The 15,990-nt window shown below is 49.1% G+C and overlaps 2 protein-coding genes across 3 annotated transcripts; both read right to left on the bottom strand.

Annotated features, from left to right (window-relative positions):
• Nucleotides 1–409: 409 nt before the first annotated feature.
• LOC109735274 (uncharacterized) lies at nt 410–12,197 on the bottom strand. The gene is made up of 5 exons (XM_020294477.2): nt 12,162–12,197; nt 11,909–12,055; nt 11,039–11,229; nt 10,855–10,939; nt 410–478 (listed from the first exon to the last, which is right to left on the bottom strand). The coding sequence occupies exons 1-5, from the start codon at nt 12,195–12,197 to the stop codon at nt 410–412; spliced, it is 528 nt and encodes a 175-aa protein (XP_020150066.2).
• Nucleotides 12,198–12,780: 583 nt separating this feature from the next.
• On the bottom strand, nt 12,781–14,748 carry LOC109735278 (GDSL esterase/lipase At4g10955-like). Of its 2 annotated transcripts, XM_020294480.3 has the most exons (3): nt 14,518–14,748; nt 14,113–14,220; nt 12,781–13,938 (listed from the first exon to the last, which is right to left on the bottom strand). In XM_020294480.3, the coding sequence occupies exons 2-3, from the start codon at nt 14,181–14,183 to the stop codon at nt 12,963–12,965; spliced, it is 1,047 nt and encodes a 348-aa protein (XP_020150069.1). In that variant the 5' UTR covers nt 14,184–14,220; nt 14,518–14,748; the 3' UTR covers nt 12,781–12,962. The 2 variants fall into 2 exon arrangements, with proteins under 2 accessions (XP_020150069.1, XP_045090373.1); XM_045234438.2 differs by lacking the exon at nt 14,518–14,748 and having other exon boundaries at nt 14,113–14,503.
• Nucleotides 14,749–15,990: the final 1,242 nt, after the last annotated feature.

The following is a 15,990-nucleotide window of genomic DNA, read 5'->3' on the forward strand; positions in this document are numbered from 1 at the left end:
GCGGAGGTGGAGATGGCCAGCGCGATGGTAGGTGGTCAACGAGGCACCGGCGGGTCAAGACTGCACTGGGGCCACGGCAGCGGCGGGTTGGAGAGGCGCGGCCGTGGCCGGTTCAGCGCGAGCGCGCAGCATGGAGGGAGGGTGGTTTAAAGCAGAGGCGGGGCTCTGAGCAGTAAAGCGGCTTGGCTAGGAGACCGGCGACTTAGCGCAGGGCGGCCCGCAGATGACTTGTAGCAATGATGGCGACTCAATGCCGTGATGGTGACTCAATCCGAGACCGAGCGGAGACGGCGGTTTAGGCGTGATAGTGGATCAGAGGCGACCCGGATGGTTGCAACATGACAGACCGGCCGGGCGGTCTTGAAGACGAGGCCGTGACGGCGGATTAGAAACAGCCGGGAAAGGCAACTCAAGGGAGCGGCGGTTTAACAGCAGCCGCGAGGCGAGCAACAGACGCCGAGGCGAGGCCGGGGCTTCTCTGCGGCATGGCAACCCGGTAACGAGTCAGAGTCGCTATTCCCGTCCTGCATCCCTGGCGAGGTAAAACATCACACGCGATGCGCGACTGGCAGCTCGGACAGCGGAGGCGCACTGGCGGCCGAAGCGAGACTTGCAGATGGTCGTTGGCTCGAAGGCAGAGGCGAGGCCATTTTAAGAGAGCGGTTGTGGCCAGCGAACCACGGAGGCGATGGCTCAGAGGCGTCCGTAGGCGGCGGCCCGGAGTGGAGACGGCGCATCAGGCACTTTCTATTTTCTTTTGCAATTCCTCAGGTGAGTGAACGTCTGCGAAGCTCCTGATTGTGGCTGCCTGTAGAAGAAATGGCAGATCACAAGAAACAGCAGCTCGAAAGTGAAATGACGCGGGAGCAATAGAAGTGACCGGCGCAGGTCTGCGAATAGCCGAAACGGTTTAGAGCGGCGATGTTGACTTGAGGCAGCGGCGACCGGCCGAGTTAACGTGCAGCCGTGGAGACAAGCAGAGGCAAAGCAAGCGCCGCGAAGGCAACTCAGCACGGGACGGCGGAGGAAGCGGCTCGATGTGCCGCGGTGGCTGGTCGCAGCGGCAGAGACAGGAGGGACAGCTTGGTGGCTCGAGCCCGGCCACGGCGACAGGGCGGAGACCTGTGACGGCATGGTCCGACTCCATCTCCTCTCCACGTCCGTGTCCTGGTCTACCTATCCACCTCCGTGTCTTCCAGGTCGTGGTCTCCCTCCATATATATTTTTTGTATTTTCTTAATACCCCTTGAGCCTTGATGCGTGGAGTAGATTGCTTCCTGTTTCCTTGATGCGTGGAACAACCGCAGCTTTCAGTCAATCCTTCCAAGTTTTGAACAGCGTGCTGGTGCGTTTTTTCCTCATGTGCACGCATTGCCACACATACGAATTGGTAAATCCTTCTGATTCGAATGCAAGTTGTAGGTACGGATCAAATCCATCGTCTCAAGAACGCGCTCCAAAAATTGATCTCGCTTCAAACCGCCGGATCAAAGTGTATGCCACAGCGCGCAACGCAACCTTAACTTTTCTTCAATTCTTCTTCATCTGATCAACCACAAGCTTCTCGATCCCTGAAGAGATCCCTCCAAGAACTCAACACCACCGTGCGCGGGCCCCACGGTGGGCGCCAACTATCGTAGAATTGTCACGGCAGATGTCCTAGTGTGAGGACTTAGTCGTGAGGCCAACGCATCTATGTGGTAGCTTGAGAGGGGTTGAGCAGAATCGAGAAACGCAACACAAGACAAGGGTTTAGACAGCTTCGGGCCCCGGGAAACATCATCTGGTAACAACCCTACATGCTGTTTGTGGCTAGGTCTCATTATCATCACGAGGGAGTCGCCGTAAACCGGCTCTCCTAGTTATGTCTAACCCTCAGATTATTCCTCCCCCTCTTGGGGTGCCCTGCCCCTCCTTATATAAGTTGAAGGGGCGGGTTACATGTAGAGTCCAACTCGGATTAAGACTTAAACTATTTTGACTTCTCTTCATGGGCTTCTTAACATCTTGGGCTTCTTAACGTCTCGGGCTTGTTAACCCTAGGCGACTCTGTCTGCTGGGTTATGACTGTCTGCCGGGTTATGACTGTCTGCCGGGTTATGACTGTCTACCGGGTTATGACTATCTGCCAGTTTACCACCTGGTTTAACTGTCTGCCGGTTTACCATCTGCCTTAACCATCTATCTTAACTCTCTGCCGGTTTACCAAGTCCCAACCGGGTTATAATTCCGGCTGGGTTATACCGCGGGGTATATCCCCGACACAGAGCATGACAAGACTATATGATTTTGTAGGGATAACTTTCTTTAGCGTTGATATTTTGAAAGACATGATTGTTTGTTGGGGTGCCTGAGTATTGATGTCTTTTTATCAAATTATAGACTATTGCTTTGAATAACTTATGTCTTAATATTCATGCCATGATTAGATATATGATCAAGTTTATGCTAGGTAGCATTCCACGTCAAAAGTTATCTTTTTTACCATTTACCTGCTCGAGGACGAGCAGGAATTAAGCTTGGGGATGTTGATACATCTCCGTCGTATCTATAATTTTTTATTGTTTCATGCCAATATTATACAAGTTTTACATACTTTTGGCAACTTTTTATATGATTTATTGGACTAACCTATTAATCCAGTACCAAGTGCCAGTTCCTGTTTTCTGCATGTTTTTGTATCGCAAGGTATCCATATCAAACGAAGTCCAAATGCAATAAAATTTCACGGAGAATTATTTTGGAATATATGTGATTTTTGGGAGTTGGAATCACCGCAAATGGAGGCCCGTGCTGGGCACAACCCACTAGGGCGCGCCAGAGGAGCCAGACGTGGCGTGGTGGGTTGGTCCCACCTCGTACGTCGGTTGGGGCTCTACTTCGGGCGCAAGGAAGCTCATATCCGGAAAAAAATCATGTTAAAATCTCAGCGCAATCGGAGTTACGGATCTCCGAGAATATAAGAAACGGTTTTCGGCCAGATCTAGAGAACGCGAAACAGAAGAGAACAGAGAGGGAGATCCCATCTCGGAGGGGCTCCCGCCCCTCCGCCGCCATGGAAACCAAGGACCAGAGGGGGAACTCTCCTCCCATCTAGGGGGGAGGCCAAGGAAGAAGAAGAAGAAGGAGGGGGGCTCTCTCCCCCTCGCTTCCTGTGGCGCTGGAGTGCCGTCGGGGCAATGATCGGGACGGCGATCTACATCAACAATCTTGCTACCGTCAACACCAACTCTCTCCCCCTCTATGCAGCGGTGTAACACCCCTTCTCCTCGTTGTAATCTCTACTTAAACATGGTGCTCAACTCCATATATTATTTCCCAATGATATTTGGCTATCCTATGATGTTTGATTAGATCTGTTTTGTCCTATGGGTTAATCGTGATCTTGGTTGGTATGATTGTATATTTTATTTAAGGTGCTGTCCTACGGTGCCCTCCATTCTTGCGCAAGCGTGAGGGGCCCCCGATGTAGGGTGTTGCAATATGTTCATGGTTTACTTATTGTCAGTGTTGCGGGGGATGACAGCAGCCCAAACGCGGATAAGTGGGTTATGGCGTATGGGAGTAAAGAGGACTTGATACTTAATGCTATGGTTGGGTTTCACAACCTTAATGATGTTTAGTAGTTGTGGATGCTTGCTAAAGTTCCAATCATAAGTGCATATGATCCAAGTAGAGAAAGTATGTTAGCTCATGCCTCTCCCTCATATAAAATTACAAGAATGATTACCGGTACTTGTTATCGATTGCCTAGGGATAAATAACTTTCTTGTTGACAAAATCTCTCTACTAAAACTAACTTAGTTGTGTCTTTATCTAAACAGCCCCTAGATTTTATTTACGTGATCTTTACTATCTTGCAAACATATCCTATCACACCTAGAAAGTACTTCTAGTTTCATACTTGTTCTAGGTAAAGCGAACGTCAAGCGTGCGTAGAGTTGTATCGGTGGTCGATAGAACTTGAGGGAATATTTGTTCTACCTTTAGCACCTCGTTGGGTTCGACACTCTTACTTATCGAAAGAGGCTACAATTGATCCCCTATACTTGTGGGTTATCACCTAACCATTAGGGTTTACGATGGCTAGGAGTCGATGAAACCACCTAAACCTAGGCATTAGGGTTTGCGGTGGCTCGGGGTCGACGGAACCACCTAAACCTAGGCATTATGGTTCATGGTGGCTAGGGGTCGACGGAACCACCTAAACCTAACCATTAGGGTTTATGGTGGCTATGGTTGACGGAACCACCTAAAACAAACCATTAGGGTTTATGGTGGCTAGGGGTCAATGGAACCACCTAAACCTAGGCATTATGGTTCATGGTGGCTAGGGGTCCACGGAACCACCTAAACCTAGGCATTAGGGTTTATGGTGGCTCGGGGTCGACGGAACCACCTGAAACTAACCATTAGGGTTTATGGTGGCTAGGGGTCAACGGAACCACCTAAACCTAACCATTAGGGTTTACGGTGGCTAGGGGTCGACGGAACCACCTAAACCTAGGCATTAGGGTTTACGGTGGCTCGGGGTCGACGGAACCACCTAGACCTAGGCATTATGGTTCATGGTGGATAGGGGTCGACGGAACCACCTAAACCTAGGCTTTAGGGTTTATGGTGGCTAGGGGTCGACGGAACCACCTAAACATAGGCTTCCAATGCATTATATAACATAACCATCTAATATTCCAGTGCTAACATAACCATCAAATAGTCTTCCAATGCTAACATAATCATCTAATATAAAACCTAGTGCATGAGAAATCATAACTTTTAGTCTACCAATCATGGCAGAGAATATTGAGTCACTATATAACATAATAATCTAAGCAATTGCTTTTCTGTCATATTCTTCAACTTCAAATTCTGGATGACTGTTGCTTCACTACTGGAATTAGCTTATTTGTCGTCTGCCAGTTCTTTGCCGTCTGCTGGCTGACGGCAAAGAAGGTCTTTGCCGTCCGCTTCAGGAAAACGGACGGCAACGAACTGGCTGATGGCAAAGAAGGTCTTTGCCATCAGCCAATTCTTTGCCGTCAGCTGACAGACGGCAAAGAGAGAGGTGGCCCCTGCTAACGAGCTGATCATAAAAAACTTAACGGGCCCCCTTCTTTGCCGTCTGCCAGTAGACGGCAAAGAGAAAAAAAGTGGACGGCAAAGGTGGGGCGGGCGGCAAAGAGCTAACCTAACTAACGGCCGAGCCCCACCCCGCCCCTCCATCTCTCTGTTTCTGTCTCCTCCCCGACAACCACCGCCACCCGCCGCCGCCCCCTTGCCCCGCCAGCCGCCCACCCGCCGCCCCCGCCCAGCACCCGCCACTGCCCCTTGCCCCGCCACCCGCCCACCCATCGCCCCTCGCTCCGTCGCCCCGACCACCCGCCGCCTCCCTTGCCCCACCACCCGCCGCTGCCCCCTTGCCCCGTCGCCCCGCCGCCCCGTCGCCCCCTTGCCTCGTCGCCCCGCCGCCCGAACGGCCCACAGCCGCGGGGCCCCGCCGCCCCACCGCCCGAACAACCCACCGCTGCGGCGCCCCGCCGCCCCCACCACCTGCCCAGCGCCCCGCCGCCACCGCCCTGAAGCCCTGCGGCCCCCGTCGCCACCGCCACCCTGCCGCTGCGAAGCCCCGGCCAACGCCATCTCCGGTGAGTTTTTTTCTTTTTTTTCTTTTTTGCTGTTTAATTGTTAGACTAGTGCATGGGTTTTAGTTAATTAGTTATATAATTATAAGAAGTAGAAAAAAGATGAAAAAAGAAGAAGAAGAAGAAGAAAAGAAGAATATGTAGAAGGGGGAAGAAGAAGAAGAAGAAGAAGAAGAAGAAGAGGAGGAGGAGAAGAAGAAGAAGAAAAAGAGGAGAAGATGAGAAGAAGAGGAAAAAGGAAAATAAGGAAGAAATAAAAGAAGAAGAAGAAGAAGAAGAAGAAGAAGAAGAAGAGAAGGAAAAAAGAAAAAGAAGAAAGGAAAGAAGAAGAAGAAGAAGAAGAAGAAGAAGAAGAAGAAGAAGAAGAAGAAGAAGAAGAAGAAGAGAAGGAAAGAAGAAGAAGGAGAGAAGGAAACACCCCGACCCCGTGACCCCCTGACCCCGACACCCCGACCCCCTGACCCCGACACCACACCCCGACACCCCGACCCCCTGACCCCGACACCCCGACCCTGACACCACACCCCGACCCCGACCCCGACACGACACCCCGACCCCGAAATAGCACCCCGACACGGCACCCCGACACCGACACGACACACCGACCCCCGACACCCAGACCCCGAAACAGCACCCCCGACCCCGACACGGCACCCCGACCCCGACACGCCACCCCGACACCCCGGCACGACACCCCGACCCCGACCCCCGACACCCTGACATCATATATTTTTCGATTTTGTTATGAGAAACATCATATATAGTTGTGTTGATCGGGTATATTTAAACATCATATATATTTTTTGATTTTGTTATGAAAAACATCATATATTATTATTCATGTCGGTATTTTTTTTGTTGTACTAATTTTGTTTACTCTTTGTCATGGCAGGTGTTGAAAGATGGTGGGCGCTGGTCGGGAGCGCTCCGAGGCCCCTTCTTCGTCGGCGCATGGTGGGAGGTCTTCCATTCCACACGCAACTCTCCGCCGAGCATTGCTGGACAGTATGGCGACACCGCCGGGCCCTTCTTCGTCGACAGCGGTGCCCAGCAGGGGACGAGGTAAGGGAGGGAAGAAGAGAGGAGCACGTGGTCGCGGGAGAGGAGGTAGGGTGACTGCTAGGGCGCCTTCCTCGCCGCCACCCCCAGCTATTTCACCCGAGCACGTGACTGCTAGGGTGGACTCGTCCGAGGAGGAGGCTACACGGACTCCGGTCCACGAGCCTTCGGCCCACGAGCCTTGGGTCGACGGGCCTTCGGCCCACGAGACCCCGGAGGAGCACACGTCTGGATGGGGTACCTGGCCGGATGAGCCTGAGGGGCCGAGTGGCCATGCTGATGATGGCGGGGAGCCGACTGATATTGAGGAGGAGGGGGGCACCGTCTACCAACGTGGTTGTACACGGCTCCCGTCCGTGCCGGCGACCCGCGAGCAGAGGTGGTTGATTTACCCTGATGGGGAGAGGTAAGTGCATTTAATCTTTTTGTACCTTCTGCATTCACATTTCTTCAAATATCTAATGTGTTGGCCTTGTCATGCTGTAGGGGTTGGGACCACCATCATAGTGTCCGCCGGCCCAACTCCGTCCTTGGAGTGCTTTGCCGGCAAAACTTCCCGGGGTTTGTCACGTTGCCTGGTGAGGGTCGGCTTCCAGAGCTTGGATTGAGCTGGGAGCACTACTTGGCTGCCCCGGCCCCGTCGGGTGAGATTATCGACGGTGTCTTGTGCGACACGAGGGCAGACGTGGTGATCAGAGTTCTGGGTAATTTCTCTTTTACACATTTAAAAATCTTCAACTAGCTAGTTATTAATTGTACTAATCAATATTGTCTCATTTGATTGCAGACATTCTACAGGTGTGAGGAGGGATACGAGGAGGAGGCGGCAAATGTTATCGAGAACGTCTGCAAGCGCCTACTACAGAACTTACGGCACGAGGCTCGGGTGCAGGCTGTTCGAGACTACTACGCCTTGCCTGGTATCAAGAAACCCAAGCCGGCGTGCCGCGATAAGTTCCTAAGTAAGGAGCAGTACATGAATGTAATTCTTAAGGCCTTGTACCTGCTTCCTTCATTTAGTAATTCATAGCCGTAGCGCTCAAGTTTCTATTTGCTAACTTAGGCGCCTCCGAGATGGTGTGCGGATCGGATGGATTGTTGGGAGGTGTTGGTCAATGAGTGGTGTTCAAAAGAATGGCTAGCCGTCCACAACGCGGCCAAGGACAAACGTGCCCAAATGGAAGGTGTGCCACACCATCAAGGCAGCTCCAACTTATATCAGTTCGGGCGGAACTGGGTATGTGGTTTGCTTCATGATTCATGCAATTCATTCATCATGCTAGCTTGAGCCCTTTAATTGCTAATTTACTTTGTTTCTCTCTTTCAGGCACGCTACAATAAGGCGGATAAGGTGCCAGAGGTGAACGACCTGTATGCCATGGCCCGCACTGCCTCTTTCAAGAAAGTCAAGGCATTCTCTCCGTCTGACCTCGATGATGCAAACAACTTCACCAACATCTCCTCCCACGACAAGCTCGTGAACTATAGAGATGAGGGGAAGGCGAGGAAAGGGGAGGACTTTAACCCGAGCCAGGGTCCCATTGATCCAGAGCTGGTGATGATATCTGGTGGCGGGAGGTCCCATGGCTCCATAGCCATTGGAGATGGACTTATCCGTTGTCCTAACACTCTCCCGGAGATCAAGGCGCGCCAGTCGAGCTCCGCTCCTGAGATAAGGCCTCGTGAACGGCTAGTCCAACTCGCCATCAAGGTTAGTTATACGTACTCAGCTATCTTTCTCCATTACATTGTGTGTGCTTCCATCAATGATTACAAATGGTAACGAGGAGTGGTGTTGCAGGCTGCTATACAGAGTGAGAGATAGAACGGAGAATCTTCTGGCGGAGGCGGCGGAGAGGCAGCGGGAGTTGGAGGAGAGGACGACAAAGATGTTGGAGGAGGGAGAGGGCACGGAATGACATGCAGGCAAGGGCCATGTACGAGCTCCTTGTGGTAAGTTTCTTCTGCAGATTAGCCAAAACATTCATGTAGTGTTTGTCTCATTACTAACTAGTATGACTGAGTCGTCAAAACCAAATGTGCAGTCTGTGTGCGAGAAGACCGGTCAGAGCGCTCCGCCGATGCCAGTGATTGCTCCTGGGACCACGGTGAGTTTAATTTGAATGGACATTACTTGCTAGTCTTAACATTTGAGTGTCATCATGCTAACGAGACATTGGAAATGATCTTTGGTGCAGCGTAACTCCAGACAAGCATCGCACGATCCTTCTCCAGCTACCGGCACGAGCCTGCCCGCTCCTACACCTCCATGATCATGGTAAGTTTCTCTAGTGTTTTGCTTAACAAATGCATAAAGACCTAGACTTAGCCTTATTTCCTCCAATATGCTTACCACAATGACCTAGACTTAGCATAATTAGCTTAGTTAGCTCATAAACAATCCATTTTACCCAAGTTAGCTCTAAAATGACCCATTTTACCTAGTTAGCTCATAAATGATCAATTTTACCCAAGTTAGCTCTAAAATGACCCATTTTACCTAGATTGGCTCCAAAATGAACCATTTTACCTATGTTAGCTCTAAAATGACCCATTTTACCTATGTTAGCTTCAAAATGACCCATCTTACCTAGGTTAGCTCCAAAATGATGCATTTTACCCAAGTTAGCTCTAAAATGACCCATTTTACCTAGATTAGCCCATAAACGATCAATTTCACCTAGGTTAGCTCACAAACGATCAATTTCACCTAAATTAGCTCATAAATGTCATATATTCTTCTTCTTCTTCCTTTTCTTCTTCTTCTTCTTCTTCTCCAAAATGACATAAGTTAGCTATAAGTTAGCTCTAATATGCTTAGTTCACTCAAAGATGGCATAATTAGCTAGGTTGGCTCCATTTTACCTAAGTTGGCTCTAATATGCTAAGTTATCTCTACTATGCTTAGTTTCCTATAGGTTAGCTCCAAAATTACTTATGTTAGCACATGACCAAGTTTACATAATAAGCTTAATTATAGTCTTCTTCTTCTCTTCTCCAAAATGACATAAGTTAGCTCTAATATGCTTAGTTCACATAAAGATGGCATAATTAGCTAGGTTGGCTCCATTTTACCTAAGTTGGCTCTAATATGCTAAGTTATCTCTAATATGCTTAGTTTCCTATAGGTTAACTCCAAAATTACTTATGTTAGCACAAAATGACCAAGTTTACATAATAAGCTTAATTATAGTCTTCTTCTTCTTCTTCTAGTATTCTTCTAGTCTTCTTCTAGTATTCTTCTAGTCTTCTTCTTCTTCATTTTCTTCTAGGTTAGCTCCATTTTACTTAAGTATGCTTACTTCTTATAGTCTTCTTCTTCTTCTTTTTCTTCTTCTTTTTCTAACATCTTGTTTATCATTTTGCAGATTTGATTTAATTCACGGAAGCTTGCATGGATGGAGTGCTTCTTTTCCATTTGTGCTTTTATAGATGGAGTGCTTGTTTGGATGAACTATGTTTCTTTTGTATCGATGAACTATGCATGTATGGTAGGATGACACTATCGTAATATGTATGGTTGGATGCATGTATGTGGAACTTGCTATGTATGGTTGATGGAACTATGCATGTATGATGAAATTATATGTGTTGGATATCTCATATGTTTGCTGTGAACTTGCCATGTGAAAAATATATATGTATCATCTATTTGCTGTGAAAATGGTTGGGTATAAGAAAAAACAGAAAAAAGAGGCAATGCAGGCTCTTTGCCATCTGCCACCGACGGCAACGGGCTCTTTGCCGTCTGCCACCGACGGCAACGGGCTCTTTGCCGTCTGCCGCGGACGGCAAAGAAGCCACGTGGCAACCACCTGTGCTTCCTGGCAGCTGACCCATTTGGTCAGTTTGCCTACAGTGGTAGACGGCAAAGGCTTGATTCTCTTTGCCATCAGCGGCGGACGGCAAAGGCTGCCGTTAGACGCCTAACGGACTAACAGCGAATTCATTGCCGTCGGCTTTCTTTGCCGTCCGCCGCTGATGGCAAAGGCCCCTTTGCCGTCCGCTTCAGAAAGCAGACGGCAAAGAAGCTCTTTACCGTAGCCTACTTTGCCGGAGCCTTTTGCCGTCCGCCATCCTTGCCTTTGCCGTCTGCCATGGCAGACGACAAAGTAGCTGATTCCTGTAGTGCTTGAGCTCCTGTCAGGTTCACCAGCAGTTGATACTTCTGATTAAGCTTCTTCGACTCTGCATCTTTCTTTGCCATCTCTGCCTTCATATCAGCCACCAGTTCACTTCTGCATTGCTACTGATATGTAATGTTAGACTGCAGATATCTGAAATCCACCACCCTCTCCTCCTAGAAGTTCATAAGCTCATGCACATCTTGGACTAACTTGTCATAGTTGGCCTCCGGGTTGTTCTTCTCTTCTGTCAGATGGTGAATAGTTAAAGCACTTTCAAGATTATCATTCATCCTAGCACTCTTGCTATCTTCAACCATTGCCCACAGCTTCAACAATGCATTCTGCATTGTTGGGGGCCACTGATGATCAACCCATTCAACAAACCCACAATTCTCCCCTTCCTGCAAAAATAGCAAAAAGAGAAGAAAAAACTAGTCAGTTCATACCACAGGTAAATAAAGAAGAAGAGCAATAGCACTATTTTTCCTTTCTACATTGGTAATAACAAATGCATCACTTATTCCAAATTCCACTCAGCTACAGATTTGAACTAGATTTTGGTAATCATCTACAAAACAAAAGCAAGCTCGTACTGCAAACTTGGTGAACTGCCAAAGCATATGCAGTACATACTATCCATTCAACTGAATATTTGTAGCATTTAGATACATAACAGCAGTTGCATCCCAACATATAAGTAACAGTTCACTCAATATTTTACCAAACAGGAGCAAAAGTAACAACAACATAATTAACAGTAGCATTGTCATTCAACTACATAAAAATGCCACAACAGCAACATAAAACCTGTAGAAATCCCAAACTGAATATTTCACATGATAGCAAGAACAATGCCACTGCAAAATAACAGTACCACCATCATTAAACTACACAAGCTACTGCTATTGCAAAAGTGAATAATCAGCCCTAACAAAATGACAGTAAAGATTCCACTGCCAACCTAAATATGCCCTAATAATCAGCCCTTCTACTGATGTTCAATATGCCACTGTCAAACCAACAATAATATGACAATATCAACCTAAATACAATATCCCACTATCAGCCTACAATTCATACCGGCTGTGCACATGCTAAAAACCTCCTGCCTGTGTCTGTTCCTTCAAAGGCAACAAGCCTCTCAGATGCCATGTCGTGCTTCTCACATGGGGAAATCAGATCCAGCTCAAGCCCCTGGTAATCTGGATCTTCAACGCTGAAAGGGACCTGCAGAAGCTCATACAAACAAAATGCCCAAATCAAAACCCAGCGAAATCAACCAAATCAAAAAGCCCCAAATCTGAAACCCTAACCCTAGCTCAAGGAAACTCACCTGGTTAAGCCCGTCCGTGGATGAGGTCGAGTGCATGCACGGCAGGCTGGATGTCTCCTCACTGCTTCGTCTTCGAAAACCATGGCGGGCGGCGGCGGTCCGGTCCGGCAATGCTGCGGGCGGCGACGAGGGCGGCGAGAGAGGAGCGAGGAGGGAGGCACGAGCGACGAGGGAGAGAGTGGAGCACGGGCCGGTCCGATTCGAGCCGGACTGCACCAATCGAGCGAGCGGGCAGGTGCCGATTCGCCAGCGTGGCAGCTGACGCGCGAGCCCGGGCGGTCAGTTCCAGCGTCAATACGTAGAAATACGAAGCTTAGCTCGATTTGCAACGGTTCGCCCCAAACTTGGTACTACACGTAAAAATTACCAAACTTTGTACCAATTCGCCACCACCGCCCCGAATGTGGTACTATCGTGTAATTATCTCAGATTAAAAGGGGTTAGATGAGTATTCTGCAGTCTGAATCTATTTCTGAACTGGTTCGCCGTCGGCTCCAAGTTCAGTCATGTCAGCACAGTGAGCTCTGCTTTGAGGTTGTACTTGTTGGACCCCTGATGTTGCTGGATCATGAGGAAATGTCGACTATGCATCCAGGCAGGAGATGCCCAAGCCCCAAGGTTTATGATCTCTGCTCAAAGTATGCTACTGGGCATGCCTTGAATCAAAAGTTCAAAATTAGTATAAATCTTGTCTTCTCTTCTGCGTTGACAGTTTCAGGCTCTCCAGCCAACACAAATCATTTTCGAGTTTCAGTTTCTAGAACCAGGATCCAAAGGAGGTTTGCCTTATATTCCAGCCGATCAAGCGTAGGAATAGGCCCTGCACTCCAGGGCCAAGTCCGGCCGCCACCACTGGTGGATCCCGTGGGCCGACTTGAAGTCCGGCGACGGGCCGCGGTTCACCGTCAGGACGGCCGAAGGGAACAGGTGCAGCGGCTCGCAGCCCTCCGGCTTGCCGATGCCCAGAAGCAGGTCCTTGACCGAGTGCCTCGTGGCCAGCCTCCCGACGGCGCCCGCGCCGATGTCCTCCATCTTCTTGCGGTGGTCGAAGTACCCCACGTACTCCGCGCTGATGGGGTCCGCCGGGTTCACCAGCAAGTTCGGCACCCACCGCGCCAGCGCCGCGAAGGCTTCGTCGCTGCTGCCGCCGCTCTTGTGCAGGACGGTGACCACCCCGGCCGTGACGAAGCTCTTGGCGATGCGGATGCCCTGCTTCACCTTCTTGTGCGGGATCCTCTCCACCGGCGCCGACAGGAACGGCGCGTTGAAGAGGAATGTGGTGAGGACGACGCCCGCCCGGGCCATGGTCTTTCCGGCGAGGGTTGAGATGGCGGACCCCAGCGAGTGGCCGGCCAGCCAGACGCGGCCGTGCCCCGCCCCGGCGGCAACCACGACGTCGTGGATGGTCTGCATCGCGATGCGGAAGCGGGAGGTGTGCTCGATGCCGCTCCGGACGAGCAGGAGGTCGAGCTCGAGGTCCCTGGACGCCGAGGCCTTCTTGGTGACGGTCCCTCGGAAGGCGACGACGTAGTGCGGCGCGCTGGCGGCCGCCGCTGGGTCGATGAGGTGGTACGGCGGCTGGAACGCGTACACCGCGCCGAAGATGGAGGAGTCGGCGGCGTCCACGAGCGCCTGCCGCAGCTCGAAGTTGAAGAACTTCCACCACGCCGGCGCGCGGGCGTCGGGGCCCTGGCGGTTCCGTTGCCGGTCACGCTCCAGGACGTACACGCCTTGCACGAGGCTCGCCATGGCCGATCGCTGGTGGTGTGGGCAGTTCCTGATCGGAGCAAATCATCAAATGGCAAAGGTGATCAGATCAGCGGCATTTGCCAATGCAGGCTCCTCTTTTCTTCTGTTCCCGGAATCTTTTGCTCATAGTAAACCATAGCAAAATCATGATGCCGTTATTATTCCTAGTTGATTTCAACGATGAAAATTGTCAAAAACTTACCAATTAACGTATGTCAAATAGGTAGGACCTGAAACCTCAAAGAGGTCCTTCTGTGATGGCACTTTGCCCATCTTTGCCCCAGTGGATCAGATTAGCCAGAAGGTTGCTCTGTACACGAAAATGAAATGTGCATACTAAACGTGAGACAACATCAATCTTACAAAGATATAACTGTCAAAGACAATTCAGGTCTCCAACCATGATACTCTTGGAATATGGGCAGTGGACAAGTTCAGAGGAAAATATAAGCAAAGCATCCCAAGGTACATTTTCAGATTTATTCAGAACGCAAAATGAAGTCACTCGATCCCATAAACCCACATTCCACAAGAACTCATGATCAACACTGCACCCGTGATATGAGAGTGTGAATCATGAATCCGGAAAAGGGAGGCAGAAGATTACCAGAGAAATTTCTTCTTCAATATCATATCATGCTCGGCGCGGCGGCATCCTCTCCCTCGTTGCTCTCTCTGGACTCTGAATGGGATTCATGCTCTTGTTTGGGCAACAAGCCAGAGCATCTAACTGATTGGCAAAAAAATTATTCGGGCTGACCAAGGGCTGGAGGAGTTAAGAAATGGTGCTTGAAGAGGCGAAAGAGAAGACTTTGAGGTTAGGAGCACGAAGTCTTCCATCTTGTACAGCTGGGCGCACCACAAGTGGCTTAAATAACAAGACGCACACCACTTCCCGGATGCAGATTTGCGCAATATTACTTGATATGCATCTTCTTTCGATGATACACCGGCTGGGTAATGCTTGGATGCCAATTTAGGAGTGCCTCCTTAAATGCAGATTTGCACATCCTCTTTAAATGATTGGATGCAAGTTTGGATTGCCTCTTTAAATGCTTACTTTATAAAACAGGGAGATATAGTGCCGAAAAAAGGCGATAAATGCTGACTTGGAGAATTGAAAAATCAGAAAAGGGTATGCATTCTCTTAACTAAGAGAAGGGATGATCTCTTAACACTTGATGTCTCTTACTCAACTCATATGTTCTTTAAGAGCAACTCTAGCACACACACCGTATTGACAGCCTACGTAACGCATATAAAGTGTGGTTCATTATATTTTGGAGGTTGCAGAGGGTGTGCGCAAACAGACGCTCGCCATAATGTGGTCTTCATATTTTCCCTGCAAGTAGGACCCACCTACCATTGGGTCATATTTTGTTTCTAGCCTATTTGCAATAATTTAGATCAAATAATGAGAATAATGCAACATATTATTACAAACCATTAATCCAAATGCAACAAATAATCCGATCAAATAAATTGTTCAAGTAGAAAAAAATTAAAGTAATTTAAACACATTTTCTACCAGCAGCTACCAATGATGCTCAACAGCTGATGATGGTAGGCTCGGTCTTCAATCTTCTACCAAGAAATGCTTGAATGCAGCTTGTGTGCCTACGAGGCCTGATGATTGTGCCAATATCTTCATACTCAATGGAGCCTAGAATATCCCTCTCATCCTTTATGATCATGTTGTGTAGGATCACACGAGATGTCATGATATTTGCCAAGACATCCTCGTTCCAGAAACGAGTAGGCCCCGGGACAATTGAAAACATTGATCGCGACACTCCAAATGCCCTCGCAATGTCTTCCATTGAGCTTCTTGCGCCTTGACAAAATGCTTATTTCTCCTGCTCTAGGATTATAAATTATCTTCACAAATGTTGACCATGATGGATAGATGCCGCCGGCTAGATAGTACACTTGGACATACTAATGGTAATTCATTGTGAAGTTGCAAAGTAGAGAAGTATCAATAGCTAGCGTTGCAACCAGATGAGATCTGCAAGACATTGATGTCACTGTGAAATCCAGGCAACCCAATGTAGCAATGCCACCAGATCAACAGAATTTC

The sequence above is a fragment of the Aegilops tauschii genome, chromosome 3 (assembly GCF_002575655.3).
Source record: "Aegilops tauschii subsp. strangulata cultivar AL8/78 chromosome 3, Aet v6.0, whole genome shotgun sequence".
In the NCBI taxonomy this organism is placed as follows: domain Eukaryota; kingdom Viridiplantae; phylum Streptophyta; class Magnoliopsida; order Poales; family Poaceae; genus Aegilops; species Aegilops tauschii.